This window comes from Aspergillus eucalypticola (assembly GCF_003184535.1).
Source record: "Aspergillus eucalypticola CBS 122712 chromosome Unknown BO83scaffold_35, whole genome shotgun sequence".
Lineage (NCBI taxonomy): Eukaryota > Fungi > Ascomycota > Eurotiomycetes > Eurotiales > Aspergillaceae > Aspergillus > Aspergillus eucalypticola.
This window is the reverse complement of record NW_020290309.1, coordinates 180,818-198,017: the sequence shown is the minus strand read 5'-3', so window position 1 is coordinate 198,017 and position 17,200 is coordinate 180,818. Positions and strand designations below refer to the sequence as shown.

At 52.3% G+C, this 17,200-nt stretch overlaps 5 protein-coding genes across 5 annotated transcripts; 1 reads left to right on the top strand and 4 right to left on the bottom strand.

Annotated features, from left to right (window-relative positions):
- Positions 1 to 125: 125 nt before the first annotated feature.
- On the bottom strand, positions 126 to 6,285 carry BO83DRAFT_420904 (NACHT domain protein; the record flags this gene model as incomplete). The annotated part of the gene is made up of 3 exons (XM_025534960.1): positions 126 to 803; positions 852 to 5,873; positions 5,935 to 6,285. The coding sequence occupies 3 exons, from the start codon at positions 6,283 to 6,285 to the stop codon at positions 168 to 170; spliced, it is 6,009 nt and encodes a 2,002-aa protein (XP_025383310.1). The 3' UTR covers positions 126 to 167.
- A 1,472-nt stretch (positions 6,286 to 7,757) lies between these two features.
- BO83DRAFT_403013 (uncharacterized protein) lies at positions 7,758 to 8,871 on the bottom strand (the record flags this gene model as incomplete). The annotated part of the gene is made up of 6 exons (XM_025533586.1): positions 7,758 to 7,913; positions 7,969 to 8,207; positions 8,260 to 8,346; positions 8,367 to 8,444; positions 8,492 to 8,635; positions 8,751 to 8,871. The coding sequence occupies 6 exons, from the start codon at positions 8,869 to 8,871 to the stop codon at positions 7,758 to 7,760; spliced, it is 825 nt and encodes a 274-aa protein (XP_025383309.1).
- A 1,051-nt stretch (positions 8,872 to 9,922) lies between these two features.
- BO83DRAFT_420903 (isopenicillin N synthase family dioxygenase) lies at positions 9,923 to 11,280 on the bottom strand (the record flags this gene model as incomplete). Its single annotated transcript, XM_025534959.1, has 6 exons — positions 9,923 to 9,991; positions 10,058 to 10,229; positions 10,289 to 10,425; positions 10,490 to 10,915; positions 10,968 to 11,075; positions 11,131 to 11,280. 6 exons carry the CDS (start codon positions 11,278 to 11,280, stop codon positions 9,923 to 9,925), a joined length of 1,062 nt encoding a protein of 353 aa, XP_025383308.1.
- A 285-nt stretch (positions 11,281 to 11,565) lies between these two features.
- Positions 11,566 to 14,109, top strand: BO83DRAFT_456350 (ankyrin repeat domain-containing protein; the record flags this gene model as incomplete). The annotated part of the gene is made up of 8 exons (XM_025537065.1): positions 11,566 to 12,439; positions 12,524 to 12,706; positions 12,728 to 12,754; positions 12,782 to 12,988; positions 13,012 to 13,254; positions 13,281 to 13,379; positions 13,419 to 13,970; positions 14,062 to 14,109. Exons 1-8 carry the CDS (start codon positions 11,882 to 11,884, stop codon positions 14,107 to 14,109), a joined length of 1,917 nt encoding a protein of 638 aa, XP_025383307.1. The 5' UTR covers positions 11,566 to 11,881.
- Positions 14,110 to 14,403: 294 nt separating this feature from the next.
- Positions 14,404 to 16,757, bottom strand: BO83DRAFT_382496 (alkyl/aryl-sulfatase). The gene has a single exon (XM_025532237.1). The coding sequence runs from the start codon at positions 16,591 to 16,593 to the stop codon at positions 14,677 to 14,679; it is 1,917 nt and encodes a 638-aa protein (XP_025383306.1). The 5' UTR covers positions 16,594 to 16,757; the 3' UTR covers positions 14,404 to 14,676.
- Positions 16,758 to 17,200: the final 443 nt, after the last annotated feature.

The window sequence follows — 17,200 nt, the reverse complement described above, 5'->3', positions numbered from 1 at the left end:
ACTTATATAGAAGATTCAAAGACTGTCCTTTAGGAAACTTATGAGATCCATCTTGGTAGCAAGATTAACGGAAGGAACAGTATTATTACATTACTATAACACTATAAACACCGCAACACCTAATTACAAGACTGGCAATCTGGTTTTCAATCTGTTACTTCAACGCCTTACAAAGCCGTAATCGAAAGCCTCTTCGCACCCGCATTGCCGGTCAGCAACGCAGACCCGCTAGATTGACGCAGATGGTTCGAGTGCTTGGCTGCCTCTTCGACATCCAAGCTGAACCGCCGTGGGCGCTCCCACATGCCAAGTGAATCATCCGCCGTGGACGGTTGCTCCAGCTTGGCCGATGACAGGCCAAACTTGGTTGCAATCTGCTGCACGCGCTCCTGAGCCGCCGACGCATCGATGGCTGCACTTTGCCCTTCCTTGGCCAGACGAGCCTGTGCCCGCTGCAACAGCTCCAGGTGCTGAGTGACGGCGTTGATAGCAGCTGACTGGTCTTTTGTCTCGTCGTTCAACAGCTCTGCCAGGGCTGTCTCATGCAGAGCAGCCGCAGCAAGGTTGTTTCCGGACGCCGTGTACAGTCCGGAAAGCAGCTTGTTCATTTCGAGAGTGACGGGGTCGGAGTTACCCCAGACTTGGCGCAGGTTGTAGCAAATGTCCTTGCCCAGGGTCGTGGCAGCCGTGACATGGCCGCGGCAGAACCGGGTCTCGACCAGGCGCCGGCCAATCCAGACAACTGCGGGCAGTGTCCAGGTCTTCTGGACAATCCGAGAGGTCCAGAGGTCGGTGAGAATAACCTGTCCTGTTAAAAGGGATACCGTATGAGTTGGAGGATGGGAACCTACCTCGAGATCTTGGAACATCTCGTGTTCTCCCAGCACTGTTACCAAATCGTTGAGCTCCTCGAATGGAAGTTCCGAGAACTCCATAGGGATATCGCGTGCGTTATTCATGACTTCCTGGAGAAGCGTCTTCGACTCCAGAGACATTGCATTGGCCGTGGTAGTCTCAGTGCACTTGTTCACCTGGTAACCGCAGAGGTACAAGCACAGCTTGATCGCAATGAAGATGCTCTCCGTCGAGCGCAGTCCATCGGTCAGATGTACGAACGAATGGAACACACTAGTCACATCAGTGGCTTCCTGGAATCTCGACTGGTTGCATAGATCCCGGACCATGCTGGTGGTCTGGGTGATTATGTTGAGATTGTAGTCATCATGCAATGACTCGCGCCGACACAAGGAATAAAACTGATACACAGCATCCTTCTTGCGGGCTGACTGCGAAACAGAAAGTGTGTTGCAGAAGAAGTCGTACAGCTTGTTCTGGGTGCTCTGTGCTGCCGTGCTGCGCTTCTGTTCCGTCTGCAAGCGATGCAATCTCTCGCCAGCTGCAAGGGTGGGCATGAGATCATGACCAGCCAGGCTCTGCTGGAAGACGTTGTACACCTCGCCTTCACGAGACAAGTCGTCCAGGATCTGGCTCGAGCTGCGTGTGCGGCCAAAGACCTCCTCGAAAGATGCTACAAACACTGCCGGTCGGTACTCTTCGAGATTCTTTCGCTGTGCTGCGGGGGTGTCGTGGATGACTTGCTGATGCAGACTGTCGATAAGCGCCCAGCCCTCGGTAGTATATCCACACTCCAGGTAAATCTCTGCCAGCCGGCGGGCGCGATATATCAGAGCGTCTTGGTTGGCGGTAACGTGGACGACCTCATCAACATGTTCATTGAGTAGGTCGGCACCTTTCCGACGGGACTCAATGTTGTCCTGCAGAGAATACAAGCGAGCGATTTCACGTAGCCACATGAGCGTGGTGGGCGCAGAGAGACCCTGCTGCTGCTTGGAGAGTGCCAACTCCTCGATGTACAACGCGCGAGCTTGTTGCGACGTATCCTTGTTGCGCAAGTGAAGCTGGGCCATGCGATGCTTGATGTCCATGGGTAGCGGCTGTGTCATGTCAGGCAGAGAGCGTGACGCCTCCGTGGCAGACACCCAGTCGCTGGTCTTTAGCACCTGTCGGTACAGGTCAATAGCTTCGCTGGTATGCCGGTCGCTGCTAGCGCAGAGCGCTGCGAGATACATGGTTGCGTCTCGGGTACGGTGACTAGTCGCTCCATACAGCTTACGGCAAAGCTGCTGGTGCTGTGATGCAACCTGGTAACGCTCCTCGTAGCCCGCTTGTCCAGATGTACTCTCGAGGATGGCCATGTACCCAGCATAGGTCTTAGGAAGCAATCCTTCCTGCAAAGCACGGTCGTAGCCGTCCTTTTCATCGAAGTGCACCAAGGTCGGCCAGAGATGACGATAAACGTCGAGCGCAGCATCCCATTTCTTGTCTTGCTCGTAAAGGTTGGCTAGAGCCACAGCCGCACGAACACCAGACGAGGAGATCCTGCCTTCACGAACGCAAGCCTTGTATATATGACGGTAACTATCTTCAGCCTCCGCACGCCGGTCCAGACGCAAGGCCAGGTCGGCCTCATAATAGCGGCTGTCCAGCGTGTGCTTGTCGTGCGCACCTAGGCGCGAGGCAAAAAACTCGCTCACCTGTCGCAGGAGGATCAACGCCTTGTCAAACTGGAATGTGGTTTCGTAGAACTCAACCACGGTCTTCGTCACTGTAGTAACAGCTGGCACCGCAACTTGGTCTGCGGTAATCGAAGCCTTGAATGCATTGCCGTAGACAATGCTGGCTCTCTTAACATCCAAGCGACGGAAAATACAGTACGCGTAGTCAAGGGCAAGACTAGACATCAACGGGGAAAGGTCAGAAGAGAACTTGGCCCTCGTTTGGGCATCCTCGACGTCTGGCCAGGCATGCTTCAGCACAGCCCAGGAATAGTCTGAGCCCTTGCGCCACTCTTCCTCCCGGATACATTGAGTAGACAACTGGTGACATAGCATCATGATGGACTTCATGTTGCGGGTATCTCCTGCAGAGGCCAGGCTGTCTATCCAGCCGGGCAGAAGCTCCTGGTCTTCGGGAGACATTCCTGCCATGATGTATTCGGTTTCGGCTGTAGTAGCATCTTGGCTGGGGATCATACCCTCGGTAAGTGTTTCCGCCAAGGACACTGCTTGAGATGAGTACACTTGACCAGATGACTGGTAGTACTTCCACATTTCCAGTGCGAGTGCGCGGTCCATATCGGTCAGATTCATCTCCCGCGCTTCACCCCGCAACTCCTCGGCACGTTTAAGCATTTCTGGGGACTTGACGCCACCCTCAGCTTCCAAGTCGGCTGAAAGTTCGCGGAGGATGGACGTGGCCCGGTCAGATTGACCCCGACGACGCAGGAATTGCGAGTAGTAGAAAGCAACCTTGGTCTTCTGGTCCCAGGATGTTTTGGAATCAGCCTCGCGTGCCGACAGCCCTGTCCAGAGACGGGACAGCACGGTCTCGGATTTGGACACTTGACCATTTTGCTCATATAGCTGAGCCAGGTAGAGAGAGTAAGTCACCCGGCGCGGGTCGGTCGCATCCATGGAACGAAGCATGTTTTCATACTTGATGCTGGCCAATTCCAGAGCTAGCTCGTCGGAAGGTGCGATATCGAAGTTCTTCGTGAGAAATTCAGCGGCTTGCATGGTCTCCGACGAGTGAGCACCGTAGGTCTTCACAGTCTGGCGGTAAAAGTCCTTGGAAACGTTATATGCCTCATCATTCTGGTTGTTCTCTTGATACATGTTAACGAGGCGATCAAGATACTGGAGCCGCTGGGGGAAGCTGATGTCGGACTTGCCCCAGCCGGTCATCGTCATTTCTCTCAATGTGACAGACTTGCCTCCTCCTCCACTGGTCAGGCGACCAGCGGCCGGCGAGGATACGAGCATCTGCTCCAGCTCCTGGGTGATTGTGCTGCTAGTTCCCAGCTGACTTCGGCTCACCGTCCAAGCCTGGTAGAGATGATCATTAGCCCAGGAGGTACGCGCCTTCTCAGACGCCCGAGCACTAAGGATCAGACTCTGTAGGACAGCCGGGGAATCGCTTCCGAGCACGACACGGCGGACTCCAACTGCCAGTCGATACAATTCAACAATACTTGACCGACTGAACTGCGACTCACGGTTGGTAAGCTCCAGCTGGGCGAACAACACAGTGTCGGGCAGAGCGCGCCGGAAGGCAGACGGGAATGAGAGCTCGCGGTCGGAGGAAGCCATCGGCGAGGACAGCATGTGGGAAAGCCAGTACCGGGCGGTATATTCAAGAAGCACATAGGCGTCCAGGTAGCGGTCGCGGACCTCCACACTCATTTTGTCCCAGGAGACAGAGATCTCGTCGGATACCGAGCGGCGCACCCACGCCAGGCAGCGGATCAGAAGATCGTAGTGTGCATCCGCCAGAGAAAAAGGAAGCTCCTGGCGCATCTGGGCTCTAGCCTGGAGGTGCTCGCGGACCATGGGATGGCGGAAAGAAACGAAGCCATCACGCACGGAGATCAGCCGCCCAAGAGGCTGGAAGACATCACGCTCAACATTTGGTGGACGAGTCGAAACCTTGAGGGACTTCAGATCAACAGACAACAGTTGCTCAACCTCTGGGATGCGCAGTGGCCGCTCACTAGCTACTAACCAAGCAAGTAGGCTCTGCGTACCAAGACGGTTGAGGTTGATATTGCGCAGGTGGTAGTCAATGAGATCACCCAACGTGTTGGGCATTTTGTGGACAGCTGTTGTCATTTCATTGTAGGTGGTCTGGTGGCGTACTGCCTCAGCGGCAAGCTGTGCCCACACGAAGCATCCTTGGGAGCGGTTGACAATAGACGTAGTCAGGGACTCACGCTGGGATGGCTCTAGTCCCGAGAAAGAGGAGTCCGAAAGCATGATATCTGTCACGGCTTCTTGGAGATCCTGGTGAGTCGTGGCTGTGTTCATTGCAATCTGGTGCGTACTGGTTGTCTCCTTAATAGGTAGCAGGTCAGTCGACATTGGCCGGCTGAAGATGATCAGCTTCGAGGGGGTGTTCGCGACGGTATCCTGAAGCAAGCCGAGGAACGCGCTGACAGTGGTCTCCGCATGTTTCATTTGATCGAACCCATCGACCACTAGCATGAAGTGGAGGTTGGACTGGACTGCGGTCCTGATGGCTGTCCATAGCTGGCCTTCCACCTGGGGATCGGAAGCGCCGGATGTAGCCAATTCCATAGCACCGGTAACAGCTGCGAGGATGGCGTCCTGGGTCTTGCGACTGCTCACACAATGATCAAGCATCTGGATCAAAATCCCCTTGAGGATACTGAGCGTCAGTGTCGAGATTGGGACGTCCGACCTGATGACGATGGGGATGACGTTCCAGATATCATACTCCGAGGAGGCCTGCAGCCTTTCAACGGTCCACTGAGCCAAAGCACTCTTTCCGCAGCCCGGGTTGCCCCGGATCATCATCATGCTACGTCGTCCCATGGCAAAAGTGGTCAAATGAGGCTCGAACCAGGTGAATGAGCCGTCAGCCAGGGAGTGGCTATGTCCTTCGAGCAGCATCTGGAGCGGTCGGTCCTGAAGCTCCAGGAACTGGTAGATAGCAGGCAGGTCGACAGTTGTATGCTGCTTGGCTGTACCAGACTCGAGGACATGGGCGAAAATCTGCCGCCAGTGGGTTATGAACCGATTTGTATAGCGGAAGAACGCGGCGTCCACGGCAGAAGTCATCGTCTGCCAATGCTGGGTCCGGGTAGCCTGACGATATTCCGAGGTGACATGAACAACGAGCTCCAGCAGATGGGCATAGATTTCCGCAACCTGCTGTTGAAGGGGCCGTGAAACCGGGAAGAAAGTCTCTTGCTGAAGCAACAGGGAGATGCCCAGTGTGACACGACCGTAGCGGCCATACAGGCTCTCCAGGATATCGATATGATCAATTCCCATCTACGGAACCATGTCAGCGATCCGAACGGCGATACTTTCCACCAAAGACCAAAAGATTTACCTCGAGAAAGAGGAGGTTTGTACCCCAAATCAGCTTGGTGGCTTCCTCAGCCCCGTCCATGAAGCTGTAGACCGAGTCCCGAAGGGAGCCGACGGCAACGGCCAGCCGAGAGGCGCGCCGCAAAGCTCCATCAAGGCGACTCCCATCTGGGGGCATACGCCGAAGCCTTTCGGCAGCAATAGTGTCGAAGAAGACATCCAGGGTGGGTGATTTAGCCTGGATTTCATTTGCGGTAAGCCCGAGACGAGTCGGGCACTCTTGAGAGACGGTGTTTACCGTCTCCCGCAGGATTGGGAGAGATGCTGTGCCCCCATTGACAGCAAGGGTTCCCTTAGCACGAGTGGAAGCCATTGCTGTATCATTTCAGTGGAGGTTGAATATGGTAGGAAGCATAGCATTGAGCAATTGGGTTCTCAACGAACGTGGTTGCTGGACGCTATATGAGTTTCCGATTCCTCTGTAAGGATCGATGATGCGAGGACCAACGCTGTAGTCCGAATCCTGAGCAATGTTGACATCATGGGCTTCTTCCCCTCCGGATGCTTGTCTGCCTCATATCCGTAAGGTCAAACTCGAGGAATTGAGTACGACGCGACCGTGGTTCGGGACGATGAGCGAGTCTACTGCAGGCGGTTGATCGCGCAGGGGAGAAGCCCATCCTGGGCGCACTGCCAATAGCCATCGATCGGCCCACGTGAAATTGGCGTAGTCGTGGTGTCATGGGCCTCATTGTTGACTCGAAAGTGTGGTTAGGATGCGTCATGGAGAAAGGTGAAAGTCAATGACATCATGAACGTTAAGGGGATTGTTTGCGTGCGGGCTCAACAATGACTCGCCAAGTGAAGTTACGATGTCTTAGAAGATTTGAAACTATATAAACTGGAACAGACCGATCATGACATTGTTTGTGAAACGTGCCCGTAGCTGCTGCTACGACGGGAATGCCGATAGGGAAGACGGGAGGTGAGTATCGCAGTCAGGGTTACAGTCGTCATGGCGGCAGAGAGCGCGCTGAGACGAAAGCGGCCCGGAGTCACGGGCTCTCCGTCTCCCCACCAGCTGGCCAGCCATCGAGTCAATTCCCCACGATTTTGTTGGCAGATCAATAGTTTCATATAATTTCTGAATATATGGATATTCCACAGTGTGCAATTAAGCTGGTCAAACTCCAGTCTTTAATAATGGTGTCGTTACCATTGCAGCACTCTACTACTACCCTAATCCCCTAAGAAATCACCAATTCATTCTCCTTCCGGACCGTGTCGGGAATATACTAGCAGATCTGCTGGTGACGAACTCCTTAGAATGATCTAGCCCAGGATGATGGATCTCATCCCTGCCTCGGAAATGTCCGGCAGACTGAGCCGGCCATCAACAGTGGTGGTTCCACGGTAGACCCCAGCCCATAAGTGTAGACAGCCCTTGGATCGCCTATCTACTGCAAGGCCCACACAGATATGATTGGGACAGACGATGATCAAGGCCGAATATGTTGTTGGAAGCTTGACTGGAAACATGCATGATTCGTCGGAACAGGTGCCAGGGCTATCCACGCCGTAGATCATTTACCTTACTACAAAAAACTATAGTCATTAAACAATTTGAACTGCAAGTGGTTATGTCACCGTCGTCATCCCATTAAGTCGATCATTCTCCTAACCCATGCAGCCAGTCCCTCCAGCCAGTCCAGGAACGCTCATTAAACCCTTGTAATTCCAGTCAGCACTGTGCAAGGAGACTAGCTGCTTATATCGCTTACCGTAAATAATGGCATCAACAAAGCCCTGTGACATAATGCAAATCTAGACCTATGTTAATAAAGTTCAAAGAAGGCCGTCGTTTTCTTCGATCACCTTTTCTAGAATCTCCAGTGCCAGTGGAGCTCGCTTTCCCATCATCCCTTGATAGATGCGCACGGAAGTGGGGATGATCCAGATCAACGCATATACGGTCGGATATACCATCATTTGGAGTGACACCTAATTATTTGGTCATCGGCATAAGACCGGAAGCGCCGATACTCAAGTGACTAACCTTCTTAAGTGGGATTGACGAATGAGAAGTATGGGTAGGCCCGTCACCGATATCCAGAAGCTGCCATTGTTGTGGATGCGGAGTCCGCAGAGCGACTTCCTGATCGCTCGAGAGAGCTTTATGAGACCGGTAGAGGAAGAGGTATAGTCGGGTGTAACCGCACAGGATGACAAGGATGATAGTCCACCGTGGAATGAAGTTCACGAAAAGTCGGACACGATCACTGGTGAACCAGCACCCTGATCTCTATCAATCGTGCGTCTCAAGACCATAGAGCTAAAGGGGACATACAGCCACCTGCATACCCATATCCGACGACGACAAGGCCAAGCACTGCCCATAGAATTGAGAGACCCCATGGGATGCACCAGAGGGCGGCTTTATGGTTCTGGACCCACGAGTCAGCGTGGACATAGTCCATAGTATGAGGTGCGTGCAGATTGCAATTGAAAGAATCCAATAGTCGGCTAGGAGTACTAACCGTTAGTATGTTACCGTCAGGAATGAATATATCGAGTCTTACTCTGCACCAGAAATGTCTGAGCCATGAGTCCATTGAAGCTGCAGAATGTCTTGAGGGAAGAATTCCATATCTCGATGCCCGAGGTATTCAGACCAGCTGAGACGACGACATTGCTTGCGGCTAGAAATTCACTGATCCCGAGACCTGAATCCGTCAGTGGCAATTATATTGCATTATCCATGGAAAGGCGGCACCTAAAATCAATTGATGACGGAAAGTGCGCAGACTGGGTATAAACTGATGCGCGTTAGAAACAGACAGGCAGGCAGACGCCTTGGTCCAATACTCACAAGGAAGCTGACAATGATCCATCCTGACCCAAACATGGAAGCAACCGAGACCACGAGGATAATTCGCGAGAGAATCTCCTCTGATTCCATCTGTATGGGTGCGGAGAGTGCAGCGTGCTCCATCAGCAGTGAAGATATCAAGTCACTCGTGGTACATACTGCAGGATCTGTTCGAAGAGAAGAAAGAAGATCAAATGTTAATGAGAAAGGTGGGACATTACAAGGTAGATATCAAACTTACTATCGGGCACCTCCTATCGTGAACTTCAAGCGCCCGCGGAGTTGGCCATCCCACTCCCAGAAACGCCGTGGAGATCGGCCGTGCTCCCAAAGAGATGGTTAGAAAAAGCAAATCTGGATCGCGTGCTTGGGCAGGTGGTCGTTGCGTATACTTAGTGCGAAGATCGCGCACCAGTATTCCAAGTATAGGATCGGGAAGATCGAGTGTACAGTGTGATAGACTTTCACAAGATGTGATCCGAACGGGACGAAAACGCAATGAAGCCATGTTCTGTCTCTGTTGCTTGAGTGGGAATTGCTCATTGATTCTGTTGGCTGTTCTGCACATGAATGTCCAGCCTTAGGTATGTGTTGTATGGCTCAACTCGAGGCTTCCCCGAGATCGATGGCGCGAGATACGGCAACCAAGAGAATCTCTAATCCAGGGGTAGCCTGAAGCACGGATGCTCCCTTATCGTGCCGGTTCACTCGATCAGCCAATCCAGCTGCAAGATTGCGGATATTGCTTTGGCGTTATGTATTTGCTTTTTCCTCGACGATCATCAGCGTCGGCTATCACGATGAGGCTGAGCAATCGCCCAAGTTTGAGGTCTTTTTCTTACCCAATAACCTTCTCAATGGTGCATTGTCACATTCTGAGAATGAGATAGGGGTTGGGCTGAAACCCCCATGCGATGTTGCCTATCGATGACAAAATTGGAACCATTCTAACAGTGCATTTGTCCACTCATGAAGGAAAAATCGTAGTTCAAAATGCTGCACAGCCATTTTGGAGCTGGTCCGAAGAGCTATAATGATGGAAATATATTTAGCCACTATCTATCATGTCGTGCAAGATGCCCAGCTAGGGGATTTGCACAATGTATTTTCTCCAACCCCTCTTGGTCCCAGCACAATGGTCCTAGCTCCCTTGGGTCGGCGGCTCTGGCTCGTATCCAACATAGGCCGTAGTCAATTGGTGGCGCACCCACTATGACGTACCAAAATTAGCCTGTTCCTTGAGAAAGAAGAACGTGAAGCATGCAATTCGTCTTACCTCCCCCGCTTTGAACGGCGTCTTGCACGCAGGACTATCTTCGGTAATGCAGCTCGGCAGCACCGCCACAGTGGTGTCATAGTCCACACCAAAGAAGAAGGGGATGGTATATCGCTCCTGTCCGGTCAGATTGGTGACGCGATGGATGGTCGATTTGAACCTTTTATTGGTCCTGTACACATTATTATACCATCCAAGGCATTGAGATGTACTAGAGACAGCACTACATACCAAATGGACAGGCAGTCCGAGATGTTCACTACCAACGTTCCAGGAATGGGCGGCGCCACAACCCATTCCTGTCGAGCATTGAGAACTTGCAAAGCCGGAACTTGATCTTGCGAGAGTATAGTGAAACATTCATAATCCTGAAGAACAGGTATTGTTCGATTCAGTACGCACCTCGCTTCGTCTCTTCGGGCAATTACTTACCGTGTGTTCTCCAAGTCCGACTTTTACCTCGCCCGCGACCGGCTGCGGTGGATAATGCAACATCCTCGACGTAGCCCCGGGGTTCTTGACCATCGGGTCGAAGAAGTCCTCGGGTAAATCCAGTGCTAGCGCAAAGATTCGTATCAGCGCCCGAGATAAGGTCATCGCCTCAGCAAAGTATCGAAGATAGACTTCGCGGAACCCAGGAAGGACATCCTCCTCAGGCCACTGGTTATCCCCATACAGATCAAACGTGTCTGGAGGAAGGGCATCATGTTGACTCTTCAGAGGGTCAGCTGCCACCTCATAACCAATATCGAAGGATTCGGAAAAGGCGCCGGGTGAGGTAGGGCCTGGCTTGGGGGCGGACCCGAGATCCGTGTCAGTGGGCTGCTCTGAGTAGAGTGGCATGAAACCGCGAAATTTCTAAATCGAGGATCAGTAGATTGTCACTCCATGGCGAGATGTGAAATGCCACCCTTGACCTTCCAATATAATAATCCATCTTTTGCTTCTGCGACAGAGTGAAGAACTGGCGCGCCATGTCGTGGAGGGAAGTGATGATGTCCTCAGCTATTCCATGATTCTGTATCATACTCAGGTACTTTGCCTTCATCCAACCTCCTAGGGAAGAAGTATACCTTGATGTAGAAAAATCCGACCTGCTCACAGGCAGTGAAGATCTCCTTTGCCAGCTGTTGGCGCTCCTTCAGCACGGGACTCCTTAATGCCGAGAGGTCGATGATAGGGATCTGATCGAAATTTCCTGGACTTGCGTCAGTAACCGACATTGTTTATTGCTTTAATTATGTAGCGTCTTCCAGCAGGAAAATAGAGGAATTGATGTTGAAAGATTCTCCTTCATGTTAAGTGGAAGACAGCAATGCTATCTCATCTCGGCAGGGGACCATCGGTTATCACCCCGCACGGAAAGTCCGCTTATCGGTCATGGGGCTTGATAAGATCGCTCATTGTCCCTCATGTATAGTTTGTCCCTCTGCACATGAAATCCTACTCATCCAAACCTATGTACTGGCATGGGTGCTGTCTGAATTATAGGTCGTGATGTAGGATTATCATGGTTGAACGAGACTATTACCTCGGCTATATTATGTACGCCGATACTACGATACATGAAGGGACAAAGATCATCCACTCCACCAAGTTCTCCTATGCCAGTATCTCAACCATACCTGCCAACCTTCTCTAAGTCTTTTTTGTGATGCATAGTCGAGATACTATTTGTGGTAGGAATCTAGCCCCACTTTGGAGTGGATCCATTCCCAATTTATCCAGATTTCCCTAAATCTTCTGCCACATCCCCAATCATCAAGCAACTAACCCACAGCCTCGTCCAACGGATGCTCCCATAATGATCTGTTCAACGGCACTATGACAGCTTTGTGTCTCCCAGTTGAGCTCATCGAACAGATTGTGGGACACCTTGACTGTGCAAGTGACATCAATGCCCTCGCTCGCACTCATGGAGCTTTCTACAGCGTCGTGAATCGAATGCTGAACCGACATGACGTGCACCATAACAACAGCTCTGCATTATCCTGGGGAATTGATCACAAATGCCTCGTAACTGTGCAGAAATCTCTGGAGGCCGGTGCGTCGGCGAACGAGTGTGATCGGGACACTCTCTGGCGACCCATGGCGTTGGCGGTGATAGAGGGCGATGAAGCCATTGTCCGGTATCTGTATGAGCAGGGTGGCGTCGACATCCGTCACACACGTAGGTGGCTCAATCCGCGCCATGAGGCCTATGACAAAAGTTCTGGAAGTCTGTTGTTGCTGGCCGCCGTACATGGCCATGAAGCACTGGTCCGCTTCTTCATGGATCACCTGCCGCGGCCGTACCATGTCGATTACCCTGCGGACTCGGACGGACGAACACCCCTTATGGAAGCTGCTGCAGGGGGACATTTAGCCATTGTGTGGTGGCTGGTCGATGCCGGAGCAGACATCCACGCCCGGGATCAGTAAAATTGGACCCCCCTCTTGCTATCTTTGCGCGGAGGCCATCTTGAGGTCATGCAGCTCCTGCTCCAACGGGGAGCCGATCCTAGTATTCCCATGGAACCGGACGGATGCTTCGCCCTGTGTTGGGCAGCGCGCCTGGGTCACTTCGAATGTGTCCCGTGTCTGCTCGATGCGGGCGTGCTGGACCAGTTAACCCGCTGCCAAGGCTCAGAATTGCCGTCGTCCCATAATGTTACGATGTGTCCCCTCTAGTCAAACGCACAATATACATGCGACAACGTAGTTGATCTTCTCTTCGAACGATAGGATTACCTGGCTAGCACCGTTGAGCCCGCACACAAGGCTGTGCTGCTGTCCGTAGCCGCGGGGCGCGGTAATATAGCTCTGGTTCGGCAGTTACTTGAGTGCCATGGATACGACACAAATCTTCGATATGGTCAAATGTTCATTTTGGATGGTCTCCCGACTGCCCTCTGCTGGGCTATAGTCCGAGGTCACGCCGAGGTGGTCCAGGTGCTCCTCGCTCACGTGCAGAGGTATCTCCATCGCCGGGACAGATGCGTATGCGGAAGCTCTTTATCGAGGCCATTAAGCAGGGCTCAGAAGTCATGGTCTCCATGCTACTTAGCACTGGGACAGACCCCAATGACCAGGATGCACAGGACGGTTATCCAGCATTAAGACATGCCATCCCATTCGAAGGCATTTTGCGTCACCTTCTTGCCGCCGGGGCTGATCCTACCGCCGTAGACCGCCCAGGTGATACTTTACCTGCCATCGTTCTGGCAGCACTGCACTAGTCCAGATGCTGATAGATAAGGAAATCGATCTGCCGTGTCATATGGATCTGGTCACTTTTCTTCACCAAGCCATCCGCGGGGGGCCGGCGGTTCTGGATCTGCTCGTCCGAACGGGGTGATGGAATAGCTACATCTTCCCAGAGCACTTGGACAGAACCGCATGCGAGCAGGCCCTCGTGATCGCGGCCTCTACGGGGAAGATCGGGACACTTCAGTGGCTGCTAGACAGAGGCTTTTCGGTGGCTCAGTTGTCGCCCACTGTCAACTTGATCGCCGAAGCAGCATGTACAGCGGCATCTGATGCAGATGCCGCCGAAACCATCGATCTGCTACTTCAACACGGCCTGGACATAAACAAACGCATCCACGAACGCATTGGCCGTAAGACAGCATTAGCACACGTGGCTTATCACTATAATCTGCATACGCATAGCGAAACTGGCCGCGTCCGCCTGCGCATGCTGGTCGATCGCGGCGCCTATCTCCTACCGCCGCGCAGCCCTTCCGAGCGATACAATCCTTATACATCCACTATCGCGGTTTGTGTTGGTGTGAGCTCTGTGCTGGAGGAGTTGATTTCCCAGGAGATGGAGGCCCGGCGTGAGCCGTGGATAGCGGTAGAATGGCTCTTTAAGTACGCTGAGCTCGATGCGCGAGACCACTGGGATTGGAAGGGAGTTAAAGATGATAAGACGGTATTCGTGGAGGGTGCGGTATCCGGTACCTAAATAATTTAATACTAGTACATTGAAATGCCACGACCGCATTGATTTCTTCTATAATTAGGACTACTGCTTATTTCCCTACATCAAGGGGCCTTTGGAATGGGTATAGAGACTATATGCACAGGATGCATTCAGCCGGATCTCCCACACTAGTGCTCGTCATTTCCCTCACTATCTGCTAATCAGGAATATCCGGGAATAAAAGCCACCAAAAGGGTCATGGGTCGACTAGTAGCTCAAGGGAATGTAATCATGCCTGGCAGGACAAATTCAGTGTTTGGGTTTCTCTATCTTAGACGGGAAATGATGATGCTACTAATCACGGCCTACCAGTTCGTCGTCATTGAAGGTAACCGTTGGGGGATACTTCAAAAATAACACGGAATAAAACTAGATAGGAAAGGTAAAATCATAGCATAGTAATAGAAAATGGTCGAAGTTGGTAGAAACGAAGCGTACTTGCGGCTATCATCAAGACTACGTGTGATGCCCACTATAAACTCAACATTGTCCTTATGTTTGGATCTTTGACAGCAATCAATCCTAGAAAATACTAGTAGAGTTTGCTTATCCTAAGTACTATATCCAAAAAGCGAAGAACCCAATTGACTGAAACTACTATAACAAGGACGGGATGGGCCTTCGTATCCAGTCCACTGTAAGCTAGTCTCACCACCTAAGGCGTAACGATATTGAAGTTCGGATCACCCGGATCCAACAAAGACGCAAGCGTCTCCAGCGCAGTGGTATCCCCATCAATCACAATACCAGCGTTGGCCAAAGCATAAGGATCAGGCCCATACACAGCAAGCGCGGTCAACTGCTTGGCTGTTCCAGTCAGAGTGACCTGAGCAGCGTTCGACTGGTCAGCAGTACTGTAGACGAGCGCCCCGTTAGACAGCCAGGAATGATACAACTTATTATCCTGATCCGCAACAACAAGATCCATAAGCACCTTCTTATCCCACGCATCGGGCCCATTTATTTGGATAGCCAAAGTATCAAGGACCATATCCGGGGTAAGCTGACCCAGCACATCAGCCGCAGCTGTCTGCGTAGGCGTGCCAAAATTGCCATTGCGCAGCTCGGTCGTTCCAGAGATATAAAAGTTCCTCCAGGTACCATTTTCAGCTCCGTATCCGAGCTGCTCGTACACATTTGCCAGCTTCTTGCAGGCATCCTCGTTGTCCGGGTTATTGAAGACGGCGTGACTCAGAAGCTCAGCTGCCCAGCGGTAGTCGCCCTTTAGATATGCCTTGTTACCCTCTTCTACGATCTTGTCCTCGCCAATGAGATCCACGTATCGCTTGGCCTTGTCGACGGGAATGTGTTCCCACAGGTGGGCTGGGTTGCCGTCGAACCAGCCGACGTAGCGCTGGTAGATGGCCTTGACGTTGTGGCTCAGCGAGCCGTAGTAGCCGCGGCAATACCAAGATTGATCAAGAGCTGGGGGTAAGGTAAGTATTTCGACAATCTCGGGGCCATTGTATCCTTTGTTCAGGAGGCGGAGGGTTTGGTCGTGCGCGTATGCGTATAGGTCACGCTGGTAGGTGAGAAACTTTAAGATGTTGTCGTTGCCCCAGGTCGGCCAATGGTGCTGGGCGAAGACGATCTCGGCTTGGCTGCCGTATCGGTCGATGGTCTCTGTGAGGTACTTGGCCCAGGAGTGAGGGTCGCGGACCACCGCACCGCGCAGGGTCAGGATGTTGTGGAAGGTGTGTGTGGCGTCCTCAGCGGCGCAGAGTGCGTTAAGGCCGGGGAACCAGATGAGCATTTCAGAGGGCGCCTCAGTGTTCGGTGCCATCTGGAACTCCATCTCGATGCCATCGACGGTTCTCTTTTCGCCCGTGCGTCTGACGGTCATGTTTGGTGCGATGAGGGTGACGACGCCGGTCGAGGTAGTCTGTCCAAGCCCAGCGCCGATCTGGCCCCTTGGCCCTTGCTCGAGGGCAGCACCGTACATGTATGCGGCGCGGCGACTCATTGAAGTACCGGTGTAGACGTTCTCGGACACAGCATGCTCCAGGAAACCCTCCGGGGCAATGATCTTGATGTCGTTTTTCTCGACATCATCTTCACTGACGAAGCCTTTGACACCACCGAAATGGTCAACATGGGAGTGAGTGTAAATGACAGCCTTGATGGCTCTGTCAGTGCCACGGTGCTTCTGGTAGAGAGCGAGTGCTGCCGCACCGGTCTCTTGCGAAGTGAGGGGGTCGATGACAATGATGCCCTCATCACCCTCGATAATGGTCGTGTTGGAGAGATCAAGCCCGCGCACTTGGTAGATAGGTCCGGCGACATGGTACAGTCCATTCATGCGAGTTAGTTGCGACTGGCGCCACAGACTTGGATTGGCCGAGTATGGAGCGTCGTCCTTCAGAAAGTCGTAGGCATCGTTGTTCCACACCACATTGCCCTGAGCATCAATGACCTGATTGGGGTCACCGAGACTACCTCTCCAACCCCGTTTAGCGTTCACAAAGTCTTGAGTGTCATCGAAGGGCAGACTGTCTTTGACCTCCTTCCACTGCTTGACGATGTGTAGGCTTGGAGGGTTCGACTCCTCGGACTTGATGGTTGACTGTGTCATGATGAAAATCGAATTGATGAGCCCGAAGCGTGAGTTGGATTCAAGTAAGAAGATTGATGTTCTGGAATTGCTGCTGCTGTTGTTGATGATGATGATGATGATAATGATGATGGAGCGATTGAGTTAACGGGTCCATCGACCCTTATTTATCTCTCCGGGAGGCGAATTTCCCCCCTCATTTCGTATTGCCAAAACGGCACCCATACAGACATTGACGACATCGACTTTTGATAATTTAGATCCTTAACGATGCTGTTGCTGTGTCAATGTGACCATGGCTCGTATACCAGGATGTTGAATAGATTGAAGATAGATTGAAAGAAGTAGATGGAACAGGCTTCCCTCCGATCTGACTGGCCAACAACATTTGACTACTTGGACCAGGGTCCAACGCCGTCATTTAATCAGCCTGCATTAGCTTCGCTCAACTTTTCAGCTTGGACTTCAGCTGAAGTGGAGATGCACCTGGCATGTAACCCTTCATGCACGCCAAGAATACCCCCTCTTTTACGCAATCGAATGGACGAAGCCACGATGATCAGGGTCCTGCAGCAGCTTATATTGGCTGTGCTCAGCTGTGTAGATCTGCACCCATCCTAGGTAAAGG